The sequence below is a fragment of the Morchella importuna genome, assembly GCF_003444635.1.
Source record: "Morchella importuna strain M04M26 chromosome Unknown Morimp01GS008, whole genome shotgun sequence".
NCBI lineage: Eukaryota > Fungi > Ascomycota > Pezizomycetes > Pezizales > Morchellaceae > Morchella > Morchella importuna.
The window spans coordinates 228,094-249,681 of record NW_025763405.1 but is presented as its reverse complement, the minus strand read 5'-3'; the positions used below and the strand labels follow the sequence as shown (position 1 = coordinate 249,681).

Below are 21,588 nucleotides of genomic sequence, written 5' to 3'. Positions count from 1 at the left end.
ACAGAAGAAAGGAAAGGAAAAGAATAAACCAAACAGAGCGTAAAATCTTGAGCGGGCGAACACAACATCCGTTCCTGAGTCAATGTGGATGGCAGCCTCTCAGAAGGAGGCTCATGCACCCCGGGATAATGATTTTTATCTTGATTCCGCGTGCAGTACGCATGTGACAAATCGCCGGGATCTGTTCATATCCTACCACGAATTAGAGAAAGGAAAACGTCCAGTGGAGGAATTTGAAGGTTCGATCCGGCATGCACAAGGATATGGTCACATCAAGCTCAAGGTGTCGGTTCCTAATAAGGATGGTTATATCAACGTTACTATTCGCGGAGTTCTGTACATTCCTGATGGAGTCAACTTGATATCACAAGGTATCTTTATGGAGAATGGTTTGAGAATTGTTGCCGTAAATGGGTATGGAATGAATATCTATTCCAATCGGACCCTGGTGACAAGAGCGCTACAAATAGGCCGAATGTTTCCTTTTGATATCAAGTGGGACACCCCAGCGGGGGAGGATCTAAACTTGTCCTTGATCTCAGCCTTCAAATTGAGTAGTCAGCCGTCGGGGGGAGCATCCAAGTCGGGCCTATGGCATCGCCGTCTAGGTCATTTTGGAATTGAATCTTTACGTTCCCTGTCATCACACGTCGATGGAGTTCCCGATTCATTGAAGGGCAGTTGTGAACGCACTGCTTGTGTCAAAGGGAAACATTCTCGTAGGCCGTCCAAGCCAGTAACAGATCGGGCAAAAGCCGTTCTCGAGCTTATTCATTCAGATTTTTGTGGACGTTTCCGAACACCATCATTTGGCGGAGGGAGATACATGTTACTCTTCATTGACGATGCAACACGTTTCACTAAGGTTTACATACTTAAGTACAAATCTGAAGCTTTTACTCGCTTTAAGGAGTTTAAAGCCGCGGCAGAAAAGCAAATGGGATACTGTATTAAACGGTTTCGTATAGATGGTGGTGGTGAATATACTTCCAACGAATTTGCCAAGTGTCTCCGAGGCGAAGGAATCATAAAGAAACAACGACGCCATACTCTCCTCAGTCAAATGGCGTTGTGGAGCGTGCATATCGAACGGTAGTTGAGCGCGCACGGTGCATGCTAGACGATGCTAAACTAGACAATAATTACTAGGCGGAAGCAGTAAATACAGCTGTTTATATCAAGAATCTGTCACCCACCAAAGCTCTTGATAAGATGACACCGCACGAGGCCTGGCATCGACAGAGACCAACAGTTCAGCATTTGCGCGTATTCGAATGTTTAGCATTTGTACACATCCCAGATCAACGCCGGAATAAGTTGCGCTACAAATCAGTACCGCATTTGGAATCAATCGATCAAGTCCCTATATGTTTCTCATGATGTCATATTCAGAGAAAATCAGCGATCTCAGGACTTTGAAGTTGGAAATCAGGACCATGTGGATCAATTCTTGAGCCTACCTACACATACGTCTGAAGAGACTCAGTTACCAATCACTCTCAATTCTGGACAGCGTTCTGGTACCACTCAACATTCCGACGAGTCAGAAACTTCAGAAACAAGTTCTCAAGTCTCACCGGAGATCATTGAGGGGGAGAATGTTGAGAGGGAAAGCAGTCGGCCAAACGGACATGGTTCAAAAATGATCAATGAACTTCAGTCAGACCTTATCGGAAGCTGAAATGAACCAAGCATCAGCTCCGGACGCGTAACCCGAAATTCGAATAAGGCTAGCCTGAAACAGGAAAGCAACAATGATATTGGAATTCACTATGTTAATCAAGTCTTTAGAACAATTGCTATTGACTATCAAGATGGGATATTGTTTGGGGAAATGGCCAGTGCTAAGCGATAATTCTGTAGCGTTTAAACTGATGATATTGTAAACCGGATTCCCTTGACTTGATGGTTGATGATACCCTCAAGTCTTCGCAGAATCAAGCCCTATTTATACATGTTGGAACCTATGCCAAGGCGCGCTTTCTAATACTAACTGAAACAACGATAATAGAATAAGATAATGCTCCCGAAGATAACCCAGATAGAAAAGCGCCCCCGCCTAGTTCCGTTCTCCATTCTAATTCCGACACGTAACCATGAACCTTTGCAATTGCCAGTCATCGGGTTGTACCATACTATTATCCTAGACCTACTTCTCTAAGTAGAACAGCCTACAGCCGTAAGCCCCGCTTCCTATTCTATTCCGGGTGAGAAACCCAATAGTAAGCGTGCCGTCATAACAGTATAGTACTAGTGTGGTAACACCGCATGCCCCCACACTACCCGATACTTTTCTATGCTTGTCCTTCCGTTACCCGACCGTCCTCGCATCACAACCCGTCACTCGTGTTCCCCACTTTCTTGAGTATTTAGAATAGTGTTCCGTAGTTCCTGTAACAGATATCCGAACTTAGCAGCTATAAAGAGGCAATCAATTCTGCGCAAAGTGAACAATGGAAACAAAGTATGTTAGAAGAATTTGCCGCTATCAATAAGCATAAGGTTTATAAGGAATACAACAAACCGGCGGAACCTCAACAGGTCATTGGTTCCCACTGGGTATTCAAAATTAAACGGGGTTCAAACGGATCTATAATAAGATATAAGGCAAGAGTAGTTGCGCGTGGTGATCACCAGCGTGAAGGTATTGATTTTCCCAATACCTATGCACCCATAGCAAGAATGAGCCATGTCAGACTTGTGCTGGTTGTAGTAGCCAGCCGTGGATGGGATACCTAGCAAATGGATGTATGTACCGCATTCCTGGGAAGCCCGCTTCATCATGAAATATACATTCATCCGCCTCCTGGATTCTAGGATCCTATAGGACAGCCAAACAAGAAACCAATTTGGAAACTTCTGCGATCACCCTATGGCCTCAAACAATCCCCATACGAATGGTACCATACTTTGCGAGATTTTTTGGTCAACCTTGGCTTCACTATTAGTGGCCTGGATTGTGGGATCCTTATCCTACCGCAAAACAAATCCCAAGTCATCCTAGTCATCTACGTTGACGATATGTTATTACTGGGTCAGGCTGAAATTGTTCACCAAATCAAAAAACAGCTACAGAATCGATTCGAAATGCATGACCTAGGGAATGTGTGACTACATGGGCATGACAATCACACGAGTCCAGAACTATATCGAACTCAGTCAAGAGCAATATATTCTTACTATACTCGAACGCTTTGGAATGGAGAATTCGCACTCAGTCAATACCCCAATGGACCCGAATATCAAAATGGTCAAGAAAACTGCGGACGACAGTTCTTATGATAAATAACTCTATTAGCGCATACTAGATAGTGTCATATATGCTATGACCGGATCCAGGCCGGATATATGCTTTACTGTTGGTGTACTCACTCGTTATAGTCATGACCCATCCGAAGTGCATTTCACAGCTATGAGGAGGCTACTACGCTATCTTAAAGGCACCTAGGACTGGGGTCTTAGAATTGGAGGAACCAATAGTATCACTGCATACGGCGACTCTGATTATGCTGGCTCCCGTGATGATTTCAAATCAACTTCAGGTGTTGTCATCATGATGGGAGGAGCAGTTGATTGGAGATAACGGGAAGAGAGGTCGGTTACCCAATCCACTGCGGATGCAGAGTACTATGCGTTTGGTCTGGCGGGTATAAGACTTCTGAAAATACAGCCACTTCTAACAGAAATGGATTGTAACGACAACAACATACCTCAACTGTACTGCGATAACAACGCCACTATTGCATCAGTTAAGGGCCATATCTATCGTAGCACAGAGGGAGCAGTTCACATTGGAACAAAGTTCTCTCTAGCGGCGGACCTTGTGTATAACAGGGAGATTAAGCTCGACTATATACCTACAAAAGATACAAGTAGTTTCCGGCCTTCGGCCGGTACTATATGCATACCAACCTGTCTAGTATACAGGCAAGCCGCTTTGCGGCTTATTTGTCTATTTGCCTGTCAGTCGGGGCTCTCAGGCCGCTGCGCGGCCCTCGACCCCTCCTGGCAGGCAAAGCCCATCACTATATCTAGATCTGATCTGGTCAATATGTGACTTTTCTGATATATTATCCCCATATATCAACAGATAAGTCAGACTATTTCTCCAGTTAAAGCTACAGGTATATCCCTTTAACAGCTACCAAACCGTTAGAACCAAAGCACCATCAATTCCCAGAACCAGTAGCAACTATATTAACACTCTAACACCACTCAGCACAATACCCTATGTTAATATCCATCACAACATGTTTCAAGTGAAACAAAAACATCTCTCAATGAATCGATCGGAAGACTATGAAAGCACATTGCATATGCAGGTTATAAGTATACTTATTAGATGTTAGCGGATGCTTTCGCTAAATGACTTCCAAAGCCAGCACACCATCACTTTTGTCAGTAAATTGGAATGGTTGGTACCTCGCTGTCTGAGGCAGCATGAGGGTAGGATAAAGGATTGAAAACTTAAACAGTTATGGCCTGGGGGAGTGCTGGGGAGAGGAGGGTCATGCGCTGTTTAAGGCTAGTGAAAATGAAGAGGGCTCTCTTATCTATATTAGAACACGGGCTCGCCCACCTCTCAAAACAATAACAACACGTTCAACAGTAATTACATGTAGACATTCTGACAATGAACGCCATGACGTTTAGATCTAGCAACACGCACGCCTACTAGTTACGCGTTAAGGCTTTGAATACTTTCACAATTCATGCGCACCTAAATTTAGGGGGAATGGACATCGCATTCAGAGAGGAGCGGAAGGTTCATAGCGTGGATAAAGGGTAGTATCTTCAGGCGTATTCTTTTAATATTAGTAGACAGAGGCGTGTCGACTACGCACCACGGTCACCCAACATCCGGGAGAACAGAAGGATACTGAAGGAAAGAATGGGAAAAGGTCCCGGCGATGGATCTCGCCTTTGTAGATGTTCTCTACATTCACGCTTATAGAACGTTTCACAGGTAGGAGGTTCATGTGAATAGACCTTTGTGAAGACCTCGATCTTCTTTCAATGCGAATAATTCACTTTAAAGGTCTATTACCATAGGCAAGACACCTTTACAAAGAGGTAAATAAGAGAGAAGAACGAGCGGCATCTAGTACGGATATAGGAATTCATCGTTTGAAAGCATCGTCTCTTACAATATCTACATCTCAAAGTCTACATGTTCACGTTCATCTACAACACATTCGGCGAGTAAGGAAATCGCAAAGATACCTGGAAAGGGCGGTATAAGATATTAAGGAGAGACTACATGTACATTTTATGCACATTATTCGAGTGCCAGCGAGCCAAGGTTTGCTTTGGCAGTTGCGGAGCGAGCCACAAGAAAAATAATAACTGAGAGCAGAGCAGTAATTTATGTAAAAAAAAATTTATTTTTAAATCTTCTAACGTTATTTGACTATTATTGACTGAGAGTCTGTGGTATACCTCTGATTCAAAACACACGAATCCCATTTCCCAATACTCCATCCTTCCTTGACTTATTGGCAACGCGGTTTTTGACTTGATCCGCAGGATGCAGCCGAATTTAAACCTTTTCGGTGGAGAGGTCGGCAGAGGTTCCTGTAGGCGCCTAATTGGAGAATTCGGTTGTATTTCCAGTAGACTGATTCTCCTCCTTCTCCTTCTCCTCCTCCCCCTTCTCCTCCTTCTGTGTCGCCTCCTCCTCGTCCATCTCATCATCGGTGGACCAAAGATCCCATAAGGTGAACTCACCAGGGTCAACGCACCTCGCGCTAGCCTCAGCAGCTGCACGCATCATTCTCTCGTGCGCTAATAACCGTTAACCATCATCGCAACAACCACTCTCAAGCTCAGCCAGTACTCACCTTCAGCTATCTCCCTGGCAATCCTAGCCTCCTCCATCAGCTCCCACTCTGTCATCCCCTTGACCGTCTCAATCCTCTCCTCCGCCTCCTTGATATCCCTGAGGATATACGGCAGCTCGAACTTCAACCTTTGCCAGTCTGCCCCCTTCTCCGCACGCTCTGTATCGACCTCGTTGAAATACAAAGCAATACCGTTGAGCCAGGAGACGTGTCTCTGAATTGTGGCGGCGTCGACGTCGCCGCGCGCAGTGGTTCCGGTGATGGGGTCGTATCCGGCATCGCTCAAGCGCTTGCGGTGGAAAGCCAACTTGTAGACATGGTGCAAGCGGTCCCTGAAGGAGTTTTTGAGATATGTCTCCACCTCGTCTTGCTCCTCGAGGTGGTTGGTGAGCTCATCTTGATAGAGAGCGAGCTGCTCTTCACCGACGGCGAGCGCATCGGATCGGACAAGTGACATAACCATTGCTGGTTGGGGGTATTAGTCTTGTATTTTATTCACTATCTCGAGGGTGATGGGTTTGTATGCACCTTGTGATGTTATGCTTTAAAATAAGTTGTGGATGGTTTGTTGAGGAGGGTGGGGGGGTGGATGATTGTGGTAGACAGGAACCTTGAACAACATGCTTTCCATCGTGTCTGACGTCGGTGCAATGTCTGGAATGGCGGTAGAGGGAGGGTAATCGTTAGCTAGTGTGATAGTGAAGCTGACGTACACAACTAACACACTGAGAATTTCAACATCCTCCTCGCTTCGCCAAAGAGTTTGAACAACACGGGTTTCGACCTGCTCGGTGCTGTAATAAATTATCATAATGAGCTACCAGAATGCTCCTTCAGGGCGTAAAGTTAACTCTCTTTATACCGATACTACAATCTGCGGAATCCCGGTGCAACAGGGTCGTACAGCTATAGCGAGCTTCGAGCACGCCCACCTCTTGCAAAAGATTAGTTGCTCGCTTCACAAAACTCACAACCACAGCCGGTGAGGTGGCCGAGCTAGCTATTAGATAGGACCAGCGCCTCCCTAGGTACCTAGGTTACACCGCATCCCATAATAGGCTGGTGCGATGATACTTGTATCTATGTACGGAGTACCATGAACAACTATATAGGTTGGGATGATGGATGTATGCTGGGGTTGGATATAGTTATCGCGGTTCGCTTCCTTATGCCCCGTATGTCCCTTTGTCGAATACTGATTGCTTTCCGACGCAGAGCACATGCTCTTGTCCAAACCGGACGACATATGGCCGTGGAAAGTCAACAGACACAGGAATCTCCGCTGAAGGTTCATCCATATTTACTACATGTCCACGTGTCCTTTTACTGGCGAAGGCAGTCCGTCGGTCATCATCATCATGGTCAATGTCTTCGATAACTGGGCACTGAGGGGTGATACCGTATTTTCGATAGAGCTGTTTAGCAAGAAACTATCACATAAAGTACATCTTTCAATATTGTTGGTTGGGTTTTTCAGCTGTTACTGATTGGTTCTTTCCTTCGCCCGCTCCGGTGTAGGCAGATCCCACAATACCAAGGGCACAGTTTTTCAGCCTCACTCCTGAGCGACGAACTTTTCACCAAACCTATTATTAACGTTTCGCCTTTTAAACGTCTTGGGAGAGTTTCCCACCGCGCCCCAACGATCTGACCTATACTATTTCCTCCGGGTTCGGAATACCACGACCGCTTCCACTCGGGCCATCGGGTCACTTCGGCGGGGCTCGTCACCGTCAATCCTTATTGCGCAATGGTTTTTAGGGGATACATATAACGCACAGAGATAAGACACTCGTCGAGATCAGAAAATAATAACCCTCTTGCTCGTCAGAGAGTGGTCGGAGCTAACCTCCTCCGGGATTGGTTGGAGACATCAGTATTGCTATTGATAACCTATTCATTTGAAAAGGGTTTACTGTGCTTAATTGATAAGCCCAATGGATTTAAGCGAATCGTGGATTAATTTGTGAATCAATTGATTAGATCGGTCAAATGATAACAGCTTAAGCAACCGATAACAACCAATTAGCCAACCCCGGAAGGTTACACACACTACTATTCAATTGATAAGCGATCAATTAATTGCCTCCTAATTGGGAATAGTCCAGCTTGCTAGGTGGCCAATGATCGAGGTAACGGGATAACTGAATACCGGTATAGACATCTCTCTTGAAATAGGGCGCTCGACACGTTTCATAGTTCTGGAAGGTTCTCATCATTTCATTATAGTATTCGTCATCGGCGTATGACTCACTTTCCTATTAGTCATTCTATTACTCACACGTCCATGACTCATTGTATCTCTTTTGTACTACCTTTCATTAAGTATAAATACGGGGCATTCCCCCTTAGCTAGCACAATCAACACGATCAATTACAACACTTCTCCTACATACTTTCTCTAGGTTATGAGCCCGGAGACCACTCACGCTTATACACTCTTCACCATTTTTACCACAAAGTACACTTTCTCGTTTCACTTTCAATCATGTCTGAGAGGAGCATCAAAATTCCCGCACTCCCATGCAAGCTGGATGGTCAAGGCCATTACACTGTATGGAGGGACCTTGCTACCCGCATGGTGAAAGTTCACGATCTGTGGAACTTGGTCAATGGTTCGAGCAAGCGTCCCGTGTGGACAACCACCACTACTGTACCTACCACGGCACCACAAGCATCAGGAAGCACTGCTGAGGCTGAAGAAGACGAAGAAGAAACCTCCAACAATGCCGAAGAAATCAGAGACTGGGACAAAAAGGACAACCTTGCAGTTGTATTCCTTCAATCTAACATCGAATTCGAAGTTATTCTCACGCTGACACTGGCCGACACCGCTCATCACCTCTGGACTCAACTCGAGGACAGATTCGATCGGAAAACCGTCGCCTCCCTCCACTCGCTCCTTGCCAATGTCGTCACACTACAGTACACACCCGACAAGGGTATCAAGGAACATCTAACCCAGTTCAACACTCTTTGGTCATCTCTCCTCACTAGAACTAGTAACTCTACGGACAAAACCAAAGACCCACTCGGTTACCACCTTCACCAACTCGCATCTGTCTCAGAAGCGAAGGCATCCTTCCTACTCCTCTCACTCCGGCACGAATCTCTCGAATCAGTCGTTGACAACCTGCAAACCAAGCCCAACGTCACCTTCGATGACGTCTACGAAAAGCTGTTGGATCTGGACTCACGGCGCAACAACGATGGACAGGCGGCTGGAGAAGCCTACACAATCAGGCGAGGAAACCCAGGACACGGAAACAACAACAGAGTCAGGAGGCCACGTAACAACGAAACAGGAAATCGGGACGTCACATGCACCTGGTGCACCAAGAATGGAGAATATGCAAAAGGCCACACGCACAAAAATTGCCGGAAACTCAAAGCTTTCAGAGACAAGGAGAAGCCCGCTGCATCTGGCAACCTCAACGTCGTATCTGGAACTGCATTTCACACAAAACTCGACCTCTCTTGGATCCCCGATCTTTCTGGCCTTCCCGCACTCGAAGAAACCGATGTATTCACAATGCCGGTGGACTTCGACCTCACCAACTTCTCAGATAACACCTCGGATATTACCATGCAAGACTACTTTGGCTTCATTGCAGGACCTTCCACCACCGACAACAAGGCATGGATCTTCGACCCTGGAGCAACCAACCACATGACCGGAACGCTGGTTACCGACCCAACTCCCCACACTGGAACAGTTACTGTTGGAGGAGGTCGCAAACTCCAGATAACCGGAATTGGCAACGTCACCATCAACGGATCACATGGCCTGATCACTCTGCAGAACGTATTCTTGATCCCCGAACTAGGCAATGCCAACCTGATGTCTTGGTCTTGCATCGCTAAAAAGGCATTTACAACAACTGGGACGGAAGACGGCTTTACCATCTACAAACCGAACAGCAAGGAAATTATCGGGATCGCTAACGCAAATAGTACTGGTCTTTACACTTTTGAAACCAAGGAACCATGCGCACACCTCTCTGCCGCCAGCAGCTTCTATGACTGGCACCAACGACTCGGACATCTCCCTGCTTCCTCGCTCCCACGGCTTCGCACCATGGTCGCCGACCCCAAGTCTCTCCCCACATCTGGTCACATGGAAACATGCAACACATGTGAACTCGCTAAGTCAACCAAATCTCACCTCGCTCCTCTCACCGAACCACAATCCAAACAACCACTGGAACTAATACACTCAGATCTGAGCGGCAAGTTCTCGACTCCTTCTCTGGCCGGTTTCAGTTACTATATCACTTTCATCGACGATTACTCCAGGTACGCTCACCTCTACTTCCTCAAAAAGAAGTCAGATGCAGAAGCTGCCACAGAACGATACATCGCATACATGGAAAATCAATTGGACAAAACGGTTAAACGATTTCGAAGCGACAACGGTGGCGAGTACATCTCCAATGACCTTCAACAATTTTTCGCCTCTAAAGGCATAAAGCATGAATTCACTGTACCTTACTCCCATGAGTCAAATGGAACAGCAGAACGCTTTAATAGAACTATAGCAACAATGGCACGATCCGCCTTGCTCGACCACAATCTCCCAAAAAATCTATGGGCAGAAGCGATCAACACCATGGTACACGACAAAAACCGCCTCCCGCACAAATCACTCCCGAACATGACACCATACGAAGCACTTACCGGAAAGAAACCCTTTATTGGGCACCTCCGATCCTTCGGTGAAACCATGTTCATACACATACCCGTCGAAGCACGACCAGCTGGAACAAAACTGGATGCAAGGGCCATAACAGGACAATTCTGCGGATACGGAGACTCTGAAAAAATCTGTCGCGTCTATATACCATCACAAAGGAAAGTAGTTCTCTCTCGTCATTTTAGGTTTAAAGGTACATCCGTAGGGGAAGAAATCGAAGTCAAAACAAAAACCGATACACCCCCTAAACCAAAACAAATCGAGATCAAACAAGAACCACCCTCACGTCCGTCAACACCAAAACAACGTAGGACATACGACGACGACCCAAGCGACGACGACATGATCAACCAACAGATAATGCGCGAAACCATGGAACATTTCTCCGACACTGATTCGGAAGACCACGCAAGTATAGTGGGGGCCGGCTATACGAGGCCCGCCACTGAACGTACCCCGCATGATGATAAGGAAACAGATACTGATCAACCGAGACGTAACCCAGCACGGGAACGGAAACCTCCGGTCAGATACGGACACAACATTCAGCATGACACTACCCTAACAGAACCAACAAACTACCACCAAGCGATCAACAGTCCCGACTCCGAAAAATGGCAGAATGCTATGAAAGTTGAACTCGACTCACTCGCAAGGAATAACACATAAAATCTGGTCAACACACCGGATCACCGCAAAGTGGTCGACTGCAAATGGGTATACAAAATCAAACTCGGGCCCGATGGCAACCCCATACGGTACAAAGCCCGACTAGTCGCAAAAGGTTTCTCACAGGTCCCTGGTCAAGATTTCGATCAAACCTATGCCCCCGTCACCCAATACGAATCCATCAGACTACTCCTCGCTCGCTGCCTTCAAACCGGCGGTCAATGCAATCAGATGGACGTCACAAGCGCATTTCTATACGGCGAACTTAAGGAAGAAATCTACATGAAACCTCCTCCAGGCTACCCCACTCCCGGCAAAGCATGCAAACTAATCAAATGCATCTACGGACTCAAACAATCATCAAGGGAATGGTATGTTCGCCTCTCAAAAGCGCTAATCAATATAGGATTCAGAAAAGCAGACTTCGACCATTGTGTCTTCATACACAAGACAGGGGAAGTTGTCATCGCAATATATGTAGACGATATCCTCATCTTCTACTGGTCCGTTGAACGCAAAAACCGCGTCAGCCTCCTCCTCCACTCTGAATTCGAAATGATGGAAACTGGCACAGCCAACTGGGCACTCGGAATCCACTTGATCCACACTAAGACTGGCATCATCCTATCACAGGAAGCTTATCTCAAGCGTGTACTTATCAAATATGGCTTCAACGAATCCAGACCTGTGACAACACCCATCGACAACAACGTCCACCTCCAAAAAAGAACGGAAGCTGAAAAAATCGACGATCCAACAACTTATCAGTCGATAATCGGTTCACTCATGTACGCAGTCATCGGCACTAGACCCGACCTCGCCTACACTGTCACCATGCTCTCGCAATTTTCTTCCTGTCCCACTAAGGCTCATCTAGCTGCAGTCCATCGCGTCCTCCGTTACCTCAAAGGTACCCTTGATTGGTCACTCTTTTACGCCAAAACGCGACCAACTGCACTCATCGGTTACAGCGATGCAAGCTATGCCTCCGACATCGACGATCGCCGCTCATTCACCGGCCACTGCTTCATGCTAGGGGAAGCTCTCATCTCCTGGCGCTCTTATAAGCAACGATCTGTCGCCACTTCTACAACTGAAGCGGAATACATGGCCCTTTCGGACACCAGTCGACAACTGATCTGGTTAAGGAATGCAATTCACGAGCTGGAACGAAAACCGAATCTCTCTTTCATTCTTCGAGGCGACAACAACGGCTCTCTCTCTTTGGTTAAAAATCCTGTCTTTCATAAAAGGTCTAAACATATTGACGTACATTTTCATTTTGTTCGGGAACGATTTGAGGATGAATTATTTGAACTGGAATACATTTCTACGAACGAGAACGTGGCGGATTTACTTACAAAAGGATTGGACAAAGGCAAACATGTTTTATTTTCTTCTACTATTCACTGTGGCTCACGAGGGGAAGTCTTGAAATAGGGCGCTCGACACGTTTCATAGTTCTGGAAGGTTCTCATCATTTCATTATAGTATTCGTCATCGGCTTATGACTCACTTTCCTATTAGTCATTCTATTACTCACACGTCCATGACTCATTGTATCTCTTTTGTACTACCTTTCATTAAGTATAAATACGGGGCATTCCCCCTTAGCTAGCACAATCAACACGATCAATTACAACACTTCTCCTACATACTTTCTCTAATCTCGAATCCCAGCAATGAAGGCTTAGTAGCTGACTGATAGCCGAATTAGAGATAATATTAGCAAAGGATACGATGCCGTACGGTGACCATAACGTGGACATTCTTGTCACGTCAAACAATAATGGGGTGTTGATGTCTCATATTCTCACGGCGGCGTTTACCCGAAGATACGCTTCTGGTATCACCTACCACCTCCACCACTGAGCAGTTGAAAACGCCCCAAGACTAAGGGAATATACCGCCAGGAGACACCTCCCCACGTCTGAGTACTTCACCCTCGCCTGATTCGGCTAGCTGCTGGAACTTTAGCGTCGGTGAAGTAACTTAGGAGGAAGACATCTCTCAGAGGAAATAGAACACCACCATTGAGTTCGGTCATCTAAATATGCTATTTGGGATTCTGGCCCTGATGCTCACCCCGGGCGCCCCTGGGCACACGGCTCATGGGCCTGGTCTCATGGCATCGCCGGCAGGCGGCATTGCTCAGTATTGCATTAATTAACCTTTATGTTTTCATATTGAGAGTTAGAGTCCCAGGATCTCCAAAGGCTGTGTGATGATCCTGGGCGATTGGTTGTTCTTTCTCGCTCACCAGGGTTTTAAAAGATCATCTTGCTTGCAGGTCACAAGCGCTTTGTCCATTCCAGAGACAGGAAATAAACCGCCATTGGCTTCGACAGCAACTAAGTTCCTCAAGATGTTTTCTGCACCTTTAAAGAATGTGAGGTGCAGAGAATCGGAGCTGATACAGTTGCTCGCTGGCAACAGACAACTCCCAAACCTTGGTCCACATCCCACCAGGGTGATAAGCGGGGCCGGAGATATGCATTTACGACAGCATAGGCTAGTAGAATAAGGTTGGGCATCATTCCAACGCATTTGTTGAGTGTTTCCCTTTAACCGTGTCCCCTCTCACTCAAATTCAGCGTGAGGATATTTGCGGGGGCTAGCTGCTATTGGGGCTCTCTTGCTCCGAAAAGACTAAGAATCTTCCCCCAAGCGGAAATGATCTGTTGGTACACGGTGACAGGCGCGATTTTTAATATATTTGCAGGGAAACCTTATTAGTTTTCCCACGCCGCAGGGGTTGAAAACTGAGGAGGGGAGGAAGTACAGCTCAATTGGAACACCATGGCAGAAGACAATTGGAATTGTTTTATTCTGGCAGACATGTACGCGGTGAGGCTAGATCGTTTCCTGGTGCTTGTGTGAATAGTTGACTAAGGCCTTCCTTTTATGGAGTGTTAATGGGGTGTATGTTAATTAATGGCCTGTGGTGTCCGTGGATGCAAGACAGGAGGGTGTGGGGGGATGTTATGTACACTTCACATGATTGCTGTTTCCCCTTGTCTAGATCTCGTACGATCCATAGCTTGTATATCATTAGGACATAGTCCACCGCTGCTAGCTCGCAAGTACATTTAATGTTGGGGGGGTTGGTTCTTGAAGGAGGTGTTCTCCTAGTTTCAGAGGAAAATACATCAGTCCACAGAGCAGGGAGACTTATTTTTCGTCTGCCGGGTTATAGCAAGTACAACGCATAGCAATACATCATTGACAGAAATGAACCCTTGTGCATCAGGAAGACCATAGAGAAGTGAGGCGTCAGTTTCACTGAACAATCTTTGAAGACCAGGGGGGGGGTGTGTTTACAATAATGCCTAGGAAAACTTTCCGGTAGTTCAACTGGTCTACAGTAAATCAAGGAACAACCTCTTGTACTCCTGGCCACGAGGAAAATGATGTACAGCATATGAAGAAAGAGGAGATCAAAGCACAAAATCTTGATTCTTGAAGTAATTTCATTTCAAACTAATATTTCTGGCTGCGAGAAATTGTGGCGAATCAAAGAAACGCACTCTTGTCAACATGATGACTGTCAGGAAACTGTAAACTCAACCCGATTCAACAAAAGGAAATTCCCACTTCTAACACAGTGCCGCAATTAAATCCTGAGTTCATCCCTTGTCGTGTTTCCTCATAGCGATCTTCCTAGGCTTGGGCGTTCGAAGGGCCCGCGTTATTCGCATTGTCGCCCTTGGTGGCGGGATGGAACGAGTCATTGATTGCATCCTTTTGCTCCTCTTGAGATAAAGTAACATATTAGTAACTACGACAAAGAGGGGGAGTTGAGGGCCGGGGGGTGTGAAAAACATAGAGAAGGAAACGGAGAAGGCAAAAGAAATGAGAAAGGAGACTACATACCAATCAATCCGGAGTACCTGAGCTTCCATGCCTTGTCCAAGTCGGCCTCGATCTCGATCTGCCTCAGAAAAGTCACCACGTCGGCCCTTCGATCCTCAATGCTGCTACGAAGCAATCTACGATTTTCATCGTTTATGACTAGGTTGCTCCTTTCCCTTCTGATCTGGGTGAGAATCCACGGGATGAGGACTGGCACTCCGCTATTGGGCCCAGCTCTGGTGCTGCGGGTTATCGGGTTGTATTGTAGCCTACGAAGCATAGCACGATAGAAGGCGAGCTTGCAGGCCGTCGCACGTCTAAGCCTGAATGACACAGTGAGGTCATTCTGGCTGGTGAGAAGCTCCTGGCGAGCGTTGTGAAGAAAGGTTTGGAAGAGAGGAATGACGGAAAAAAGAGACTTGGAACGCGCCCTATAGTGGATTGTCAGGACAGATGAAATATAGTGAATGAATATGGGGAATAACGGCAGGTTTACCTGTTGCCCATTGGGCGGGGGGGATATTCAACCATTGCTTGAGGCATCTGTTCCTCTTGAGACATTGTTTGGTTGTTATATTTGAAGTTCGGTAGAGTGTGAAGGTTGGTGAAGACTTAGTGTGAGAGGGATGTTTACGAATGTCGATCTGCCTTTTATCGGCGTGGTTGATCGAGAGTGGCAACCACAGTAGGTTTTGCGCTCCTCCTGAAAATTGGGGAGACCAGGCAGGCTTTTGCACCTCGCGGGATCAGGTGTGATGCCTGTCTGGCCAGAGGTGGAAACAGTCCGCCCCCTATTCAGTCCAGACCGGTCCGCTAAATGGTCGAACCAGACTGGAATGACAACTTTCTCTAAATGGTCGGTTTAGTCAGGCCTTCCAATGGGCTCGCCGGGGCCGGACAACGCCCAGCCCGACCAAGCCCAGCCCATTTAACAAACGCCCGGGCTAGGCCCAAGTAGCCCATAAATCGGGGATATAAATCTAAAGTGCATTAAATGATTAAAATAGATGCAGTTCATCTTTTCTCAGCACATTTAATCTTTCTTCCATCTACGAAATACATTTTGGTGTTCGAACAATGCCAGTTTTCCTGCCCAAGTCCAGGGATAATAGCCCGGGCCCGAAAGGACACCGGCCCGGCCCAACCCAGCCTATTAACAGTCCGGGCAAGCCCATATAAGACAGGGCCCATTGGAAGCCCTGGGTCCAGTCCATACCAGAAAATGGACAGGTCCATCTAGTAATATCTGGCCCACTCGGAAAACGCTCTTCCACCTACTATATCAATTGGTTTTGGAGAAAATAAACTGAATGTCCTGAGAAAGCTTGCAAGAGAGCAGGGCTTGAACCATCAATAAATGGTTTTTGTATCAATATTTGGAATAAAATACTGTTATGCGGTCTAGACTCGTCCATCGTGGTTTCGTCCAGTCCGGTCCGGTCCATGATTTTTCAAAATGGTCTATTCCAGTCCGATGCCATTTTCTGGGCTAGTCTTGGCCATATCACCCTCCGCCCTGGCTCGTGCCTGGGACATTGTGCCTCGCTTTGAAAACATAGGCTTAGTCAGTTTCCAAATTAACGGTTCCACCCAGATCTATCTGTAAATACACGGCCTTTCTTACTGCGTAAGATTCTTCTGCCTAATTACCGTATTAAGGCATTCGCTAGGGATGGAAACCTTCCGGTACACACTTAAGTACTTATCTCTCATGTTTTTCAATCTATATGGGGCGATTCTTTCTTATCAATAATTGCCTTTTCCTACGCTACCTGAATAGATCAGAAAGATAAAGAGAACCGATTCACGAATGGCTAGGGCATGGGAGAGTGGGAGGAATTAGTTCTGCATTCCTCATGTTACGAGTGTCACCTGTGTTCAGGCAGTCAGAACGAAGAGAGAGAAATATTAGATGAAACAATTTCAAGTTTTTATAAGGATTTAATTGACGACTTGTTGTTACAGGTAAATAGTTCATTTAAAAAAAAAGGGAATACCTTTATTTCTAATAGGTAGCGAAGAGCGAAACTAATGAAAGCTAGATCCCGATATTTCCGTTCTATAAAGACCCTACTCCCTGCCATTGTTTTCTTCAAAATCTTCCCATCATGGACGATCCAGTACTAGTATTCGCGGGTAGGTTACGAATGGGTTACTCACTAGCGGATGAGCCAGTATTCACCGAGTGGCCAAACAAAACGGTAGTCGAGAGATATTCCGTGGATGAAATCCCTGTCTATAATATGTTAGGAAAACCCATCACTGTAGGGGATGAAATAGAACACACCAGGATCCCACCAGCATCCAACTTCACGAAGGCACTGTTCCTCTCGAGCAAGTCGTTATCCGCTTTGATATCCACCATGAGGTTTAATTCTGCCGCCTTCATCTCGTACATCTGCCGTGCAATGTATTCACGCCAGTTTTCTAGAAATCTCAGATCCTGCACCATATTTTCGATTGCTGCTCGTGTCACCTGGATTTCCATTGGCTCATTACAAGCAACATCGGCAGACGGTGGCGTTGTAGCGTAACCGTCTTGATGGAGCTGAATCCGTTCGAAGGTAAGCATAGCAGCTGTGCAATGTCGCCGCTTGTAGGTCGAAACGAGCTCCTCAGTAAAGCGAGCTATTTTGTTGCGGCATGAGGCTAACATGTTCGCTAGGTACTGAGAATACTGAGGGTCAGGGGAATGAGTGGGAGGCATGACTGCTAAGGTTGTTAGGCTTTGATACTTGAGTAGGATAACTAGAAGCCTACCTAGTTACTTTTGACCTGATACTTTGTTCCTTTACTGTTTTGGTAGGTTGTTGGTTTGTGAGGAGATGTGTGTGGGAAGGAGAGTATGTGGTGTGAAGGAGGTAGGAGAAGAGTTTGGTTGTAAGGTGTTAAGTAGGTGACCTTAAGTACCACCTATACCAAAATCAGCCAAACGTGCACGGTGCAAAACTGTTACAGGAACTACGGAACACTGTCCTAGAGGCTTGGGACATTGAGGAATACGAGTGACGGGTTATGATGCGAGGACGGTCGGGTAACGGAAGGACAAGCATAGGAAAGGTATCGGGTAGTGTGGGGGGCACGCGGTGTCACCACGCTAGGCCCATACTATTATGACGGCACGCTTACTATTGGGTGTCTCACCCGGAATAAAATAGGAAGCGGGGTTTACGGCTGAAGGCTGTTCTACTTAAGGAAGTAGGTCTAGGATAATAGTATGGTACAGCCCGATGACTGGCAATTGCAAGGTTCATGGTTACGTGTCAGGATTAGAATGGAGAGCGGAACTATGCGGGGACGCTTTTCTATCTGGGTTATCTTCGGGAGTCTTATCTTATTCTATTATCGTTGTATCAGTAGTATTAGAAAGCGGGCCTTGGCATAGGTTCCAACATGTATAAATAGGGCTGGGTTCTGCGAAGACTTGAGGGTATCATCAACCATCAAGTCAAGGGAATCCGGTTTACAATATCATCAGTTTAAACGCTACAGAATTATTGCTTAGCACTGGCCATTTCCCCAAACAAAAACCTACGCGAACATCCCCTCAGTAGGTACAAAACCTATATGTCCGTCCCCTCAATACATGTACGCCTCGAATTCCACTGGAATGTTTTGGAAGGTGAGAGAGAGTCTTCACATATTGGCAGAAGGAAGAGAACTCTCTCTTAATCTATCTTAGTCGATAATTCTGAGAGCGCTACAAACTGAATTCGTAGGGTTTTTTGTTAGGCACGCGATGGAAATCACTTAGCAAGCTGGCAGAACATTTCAAGAAAAACCTTCGGCGTCGTTATAAGTATTATCCCCTAACTGAAACGCTTTTTGTCCATGTGGTTGAAAAGTGAAATAGCTTGCAGGTCAGGTCGAATATATTTTTTAAATGATACGTGGCGATGTCTGCAGGTTGGTTACATGGTCTTGAATTCCGCAACGCGAGAATAAGAATCTACCCTATAGCACTAAATATAGATCGTCTAACATGCTAGAAATGCTCACCCCAACATTGGCCGCGAGCAACTAAGCACGAGACTAATATATCGTGTCGCCTTGGCCAAAGTTCTCTATTCGTGGCTGGTATTTACTATTTAGCAGAATCTCGAGAGACATCTCAAGACTCTATAAGTGCTATCTACAGTCATGAATATCACGAGTTCCCAATAAAGAGGAACCGCAATATAAGAATAACCTATCAATATTTGAATTTTCAAGTCTTATCCTGCAGCCTCCACTAGTATACCCGTATCGATGGAATGAAAGTTTCCGAAGAATTACAACACTGGTCCAAGTTAATGAATGATGAGCAAAACCTAGCCCCGGCGTCCAAACACGGTTACCTCTGGAGAAAGCTGACTAGAATTGAAGAAACCTTAACCAACTTTTATTTATTATTCCTTTACCATTCCTAGAGTTTGTTTGCTACCTGAAGTTTCTCGATCCCGGATGTAGGACTGGAATTCCCATAGGTTTAGAAAACCTTTCCGTCGAGGTTCCTTCAAGTTAGCATGCCCTCATACAGAAACAGACTCTGACACAAGTAACCCCTGGCCGAATGCCGAATGGGAAACAACTACATTGTTTCTACACCCCCCCCCCCCGTCGCGCGAATCCTAGTTCCAAATCCCTTTTTCTGTTTTCATTATTCGGATTCTTAATTCAGAAATAGGTGGTAGGCACATTTAGAGCAGATGGGCTGTCGGGAAGGTTCTTGATATATAATATAAAAGGTCCAGGGGGAAATTTGGAAAGATGGCGTGCTCATCACTCCCGAGTATTTCTCACTACATGTAAATTGCTATGTTCAATGTGTATCCCGCACTACTAATTCTTCTTTATAGTGAACGGGGGGGCGGTGATCTCAACTCTAGAGGATAAAACTCTGGATATGTAGGGGATGGTATGAAAGACCAATAGATACCGTCATATATATAGTTTCCCCAGACTAGGTTCGTGTATTTTGTCGGGGTATTATTATAACGGAAGAATTAATTTTCCTTTCAGTAACAAGATATTTTCTACCGTTGCAGAAAAAAAGAGAAGAAAAAAGAGAATTAAAGCAAGATCATCAGCTTTGTACAGACGTTGCTAGGCGCGCTAGGGGCAAACGGCTAGTAATACGATAGTCTGTGTGGCTGTTTGCTGGGTTTTAGTTACTAGTAGCTAAAGAAAAGGCTGGCAGAGACATAGGGTTTGGAGGGGCGACACACAGGCACCACCGACCGACACACCCACAACCCCCAGACGCGTGTAGTTTTCCTGTTTAATCTTTGCCATCATCAAAATATACATGCTCCTAGGCTTGGCCGTTGTCTCGCTCATTATTGCATCGTCGACGAAGCCACACAGTAAGCACAATTAACAACCGGCGAGCAAAACCAGCGACGGGTTAAAAGGTTAGAAGAACTAGCTTAGCCCCCGTTTAATCACATCAAAATCTAACGCTCCTGGAGCTACTCAAGACACCGAGCAAGATCGACGATAATTCATTCATTTATCTTTCCACTTTGCCTACCTATCTATCATGGATACTTGTACCCCCCAAATTGTGTACTCTCACGGGCAAGAAAATTAGAACGCCCCCATCTCGGCAGAATTCGCAAACTCCGCGTACATCAGCTGGTTCAGGATATTCGCCGCCCAACTATAGCGATCCGCTGGCATGTACTCGGTGACGGGCCTCGGCTCATCCTCCGCTAGGCAGTGTTAGCAAGCGCTACCTCGATAGCTGTCAAGAATTAGAAATCTCGGGCTTACACTCTGCAGAGCTGCATGTCGACCAGTCGCTCTCATCATCCACTATGTATTGTTAGGAAGCTGTAGCTTGATATGATGTATGTCAAGTATTGAAAGTGTTGTATTTACATTCTTCAGAGATGCACAACGGCTCCCCACCGGACACCCTGACACGGGTTCTAGGAGGTTCGTCGCTACTGTCGCTGTCGACGAGGGGGTGCTTCTGACCAGCAGCGTTCCTGGACGGAGAGGCGGCTTGGATTGCGGCATTAGCTACAACGAGAGTTGCGGCAGGGGTTGCGGCAGGCAGTGCGGCAGCAGTGGCGACTAGAACCTTTGGAGGAATTGCAGCTGGAATTGGCGCTCGGTAAAATTCTCCAAAGCCCGGAGCATGAAAGTTCCAAACCCGGACCGGCAACATGTCGGAAGGGATCAGTCTTGTGGATCCGGCTCGGGCATTTCTGTGAATGGTACCCGAGGGGAGAGCACCGGTTGTACTAGACTCTGCTCCATTCATTGCGTTCTCATCGGCGGGGTTGGTCATCGTGGTGTTTTGCGCAGCGGTGGGGTAAAACCAGGTTGCGGTATGTGGAGGGTTGCTGTGGTGTTGCAAGCTGCAAGGCCTTGCTTGTGCAGAGGATGTGTTAGGAATGACTCTGACTTTTGCGATGGACGCGTTAGAAGGTCACGAGACCTAAGGATGCCACAAATGAAAATGCACCATGGATTATGACGAGACATGACACCCGTGTATAGCGAAAAGCCGTGAATGGAGGAACTACGTTCAGGCAGTCACAGGGA

At 46.3% G+C, this 21,588-nt stretch overlaps 5 protein-coding genes across 5 annotated transcripts; 1 reads left to right on the top strand and 4 right to left on the bottom strand.

Annotated features, from left to right (window-relative positions):
* Positions 1-82: 82 nt before the first annotated feature.
* On the top strand, positions 83-1,096 carry LAJ45_03579 (uncharacterized protein; the record flags this gene model as incomplete). The annotated part of the gene is made up of 1 exon (XM_046113164.1): positions 83-1,096. The coding sequence occupies one exon, from the start codon at positions 83-85 to the stop codon at positions 1,094-1,096; it is 1,014 nt and encodes a 337-aa protein (XP_045973457.1).
* A 4,488-nt stretch (positions 1,097-5,584) lies between these two features.
* Positions 5,585-6,303, bottom strand: LAJ45_03578 (uncharacterized protein; the record flags this gene model as incomplete). Its single annotated transcript, XM_046113163.1, has 2 exons — positions 5,585-5,784; positions 5,841-6,303. 2 exons carry the CDS (start codon positions 6,301-6,303, stop codon positions 5,585-5,587), a joined length of 663 nt encoding a protein of 220 aa, XP_045973456.1.
* Positions 6,304-14,862: 8,559 nt separating this feature from the next.
* Positions 14,863-15,615, bottom strand: LAJ45_03577 (uncharacterized protein; the record flags this gene model as incomplete). Its single annotated transcript, XM_046113162.1, has 3 exons — positions 14,863-14,954; positions 15,076-15,485; positions 15,551-15,615. The coding sequence occupies 3 exons, from the start codon at positions 15,613-15,615 to the stop codon at positions 14,863-14,865; spliced, it is 567 nt and encodes a 188-aa protein (XP_045973455.1).
* A 1,591-nt stretch (positions 15,616-17,206) lies between these two features.
* Positions 17,207-17,761, bottom strand: LAJ45_03576 (uncharacterized protein; the record flags this gene model as incomplete). The annotated part of the gene is made up of 2 exons (XM_046113161.1): positions 17,207-17,290; positions 17,342-17,761. The coding sequence occupies 2 exons, from the start codon at positions 17,759-17,761 to the stop codon at positions 17,207-17,209; spliced, it is 504 nt and encodes a 167-aa protein (XP_045973454.1).
* Positions 17,762-20,622: 2,861 nt separating this feature from the next.
* Positions 20,623-21,331, bottom strand: LAJ45_03575 (uncharacterized protein; the record flags this gene model as incomplete). The annotated part of the gene is made up of 3 exons (XM_046113160.1): positions 20,623-20,747; positions 20,809-20,850; positions 20,917-21,331. 3 exons carry the CDS (start codon positions 21,329-21,331, stop codon positions 20,623-20,625), a joined length of 582 nt encoding a protein of 193 aa, XP_045973453.1.
* Positions 21,332-21,588: the final 257 nt, after the last annotated feature.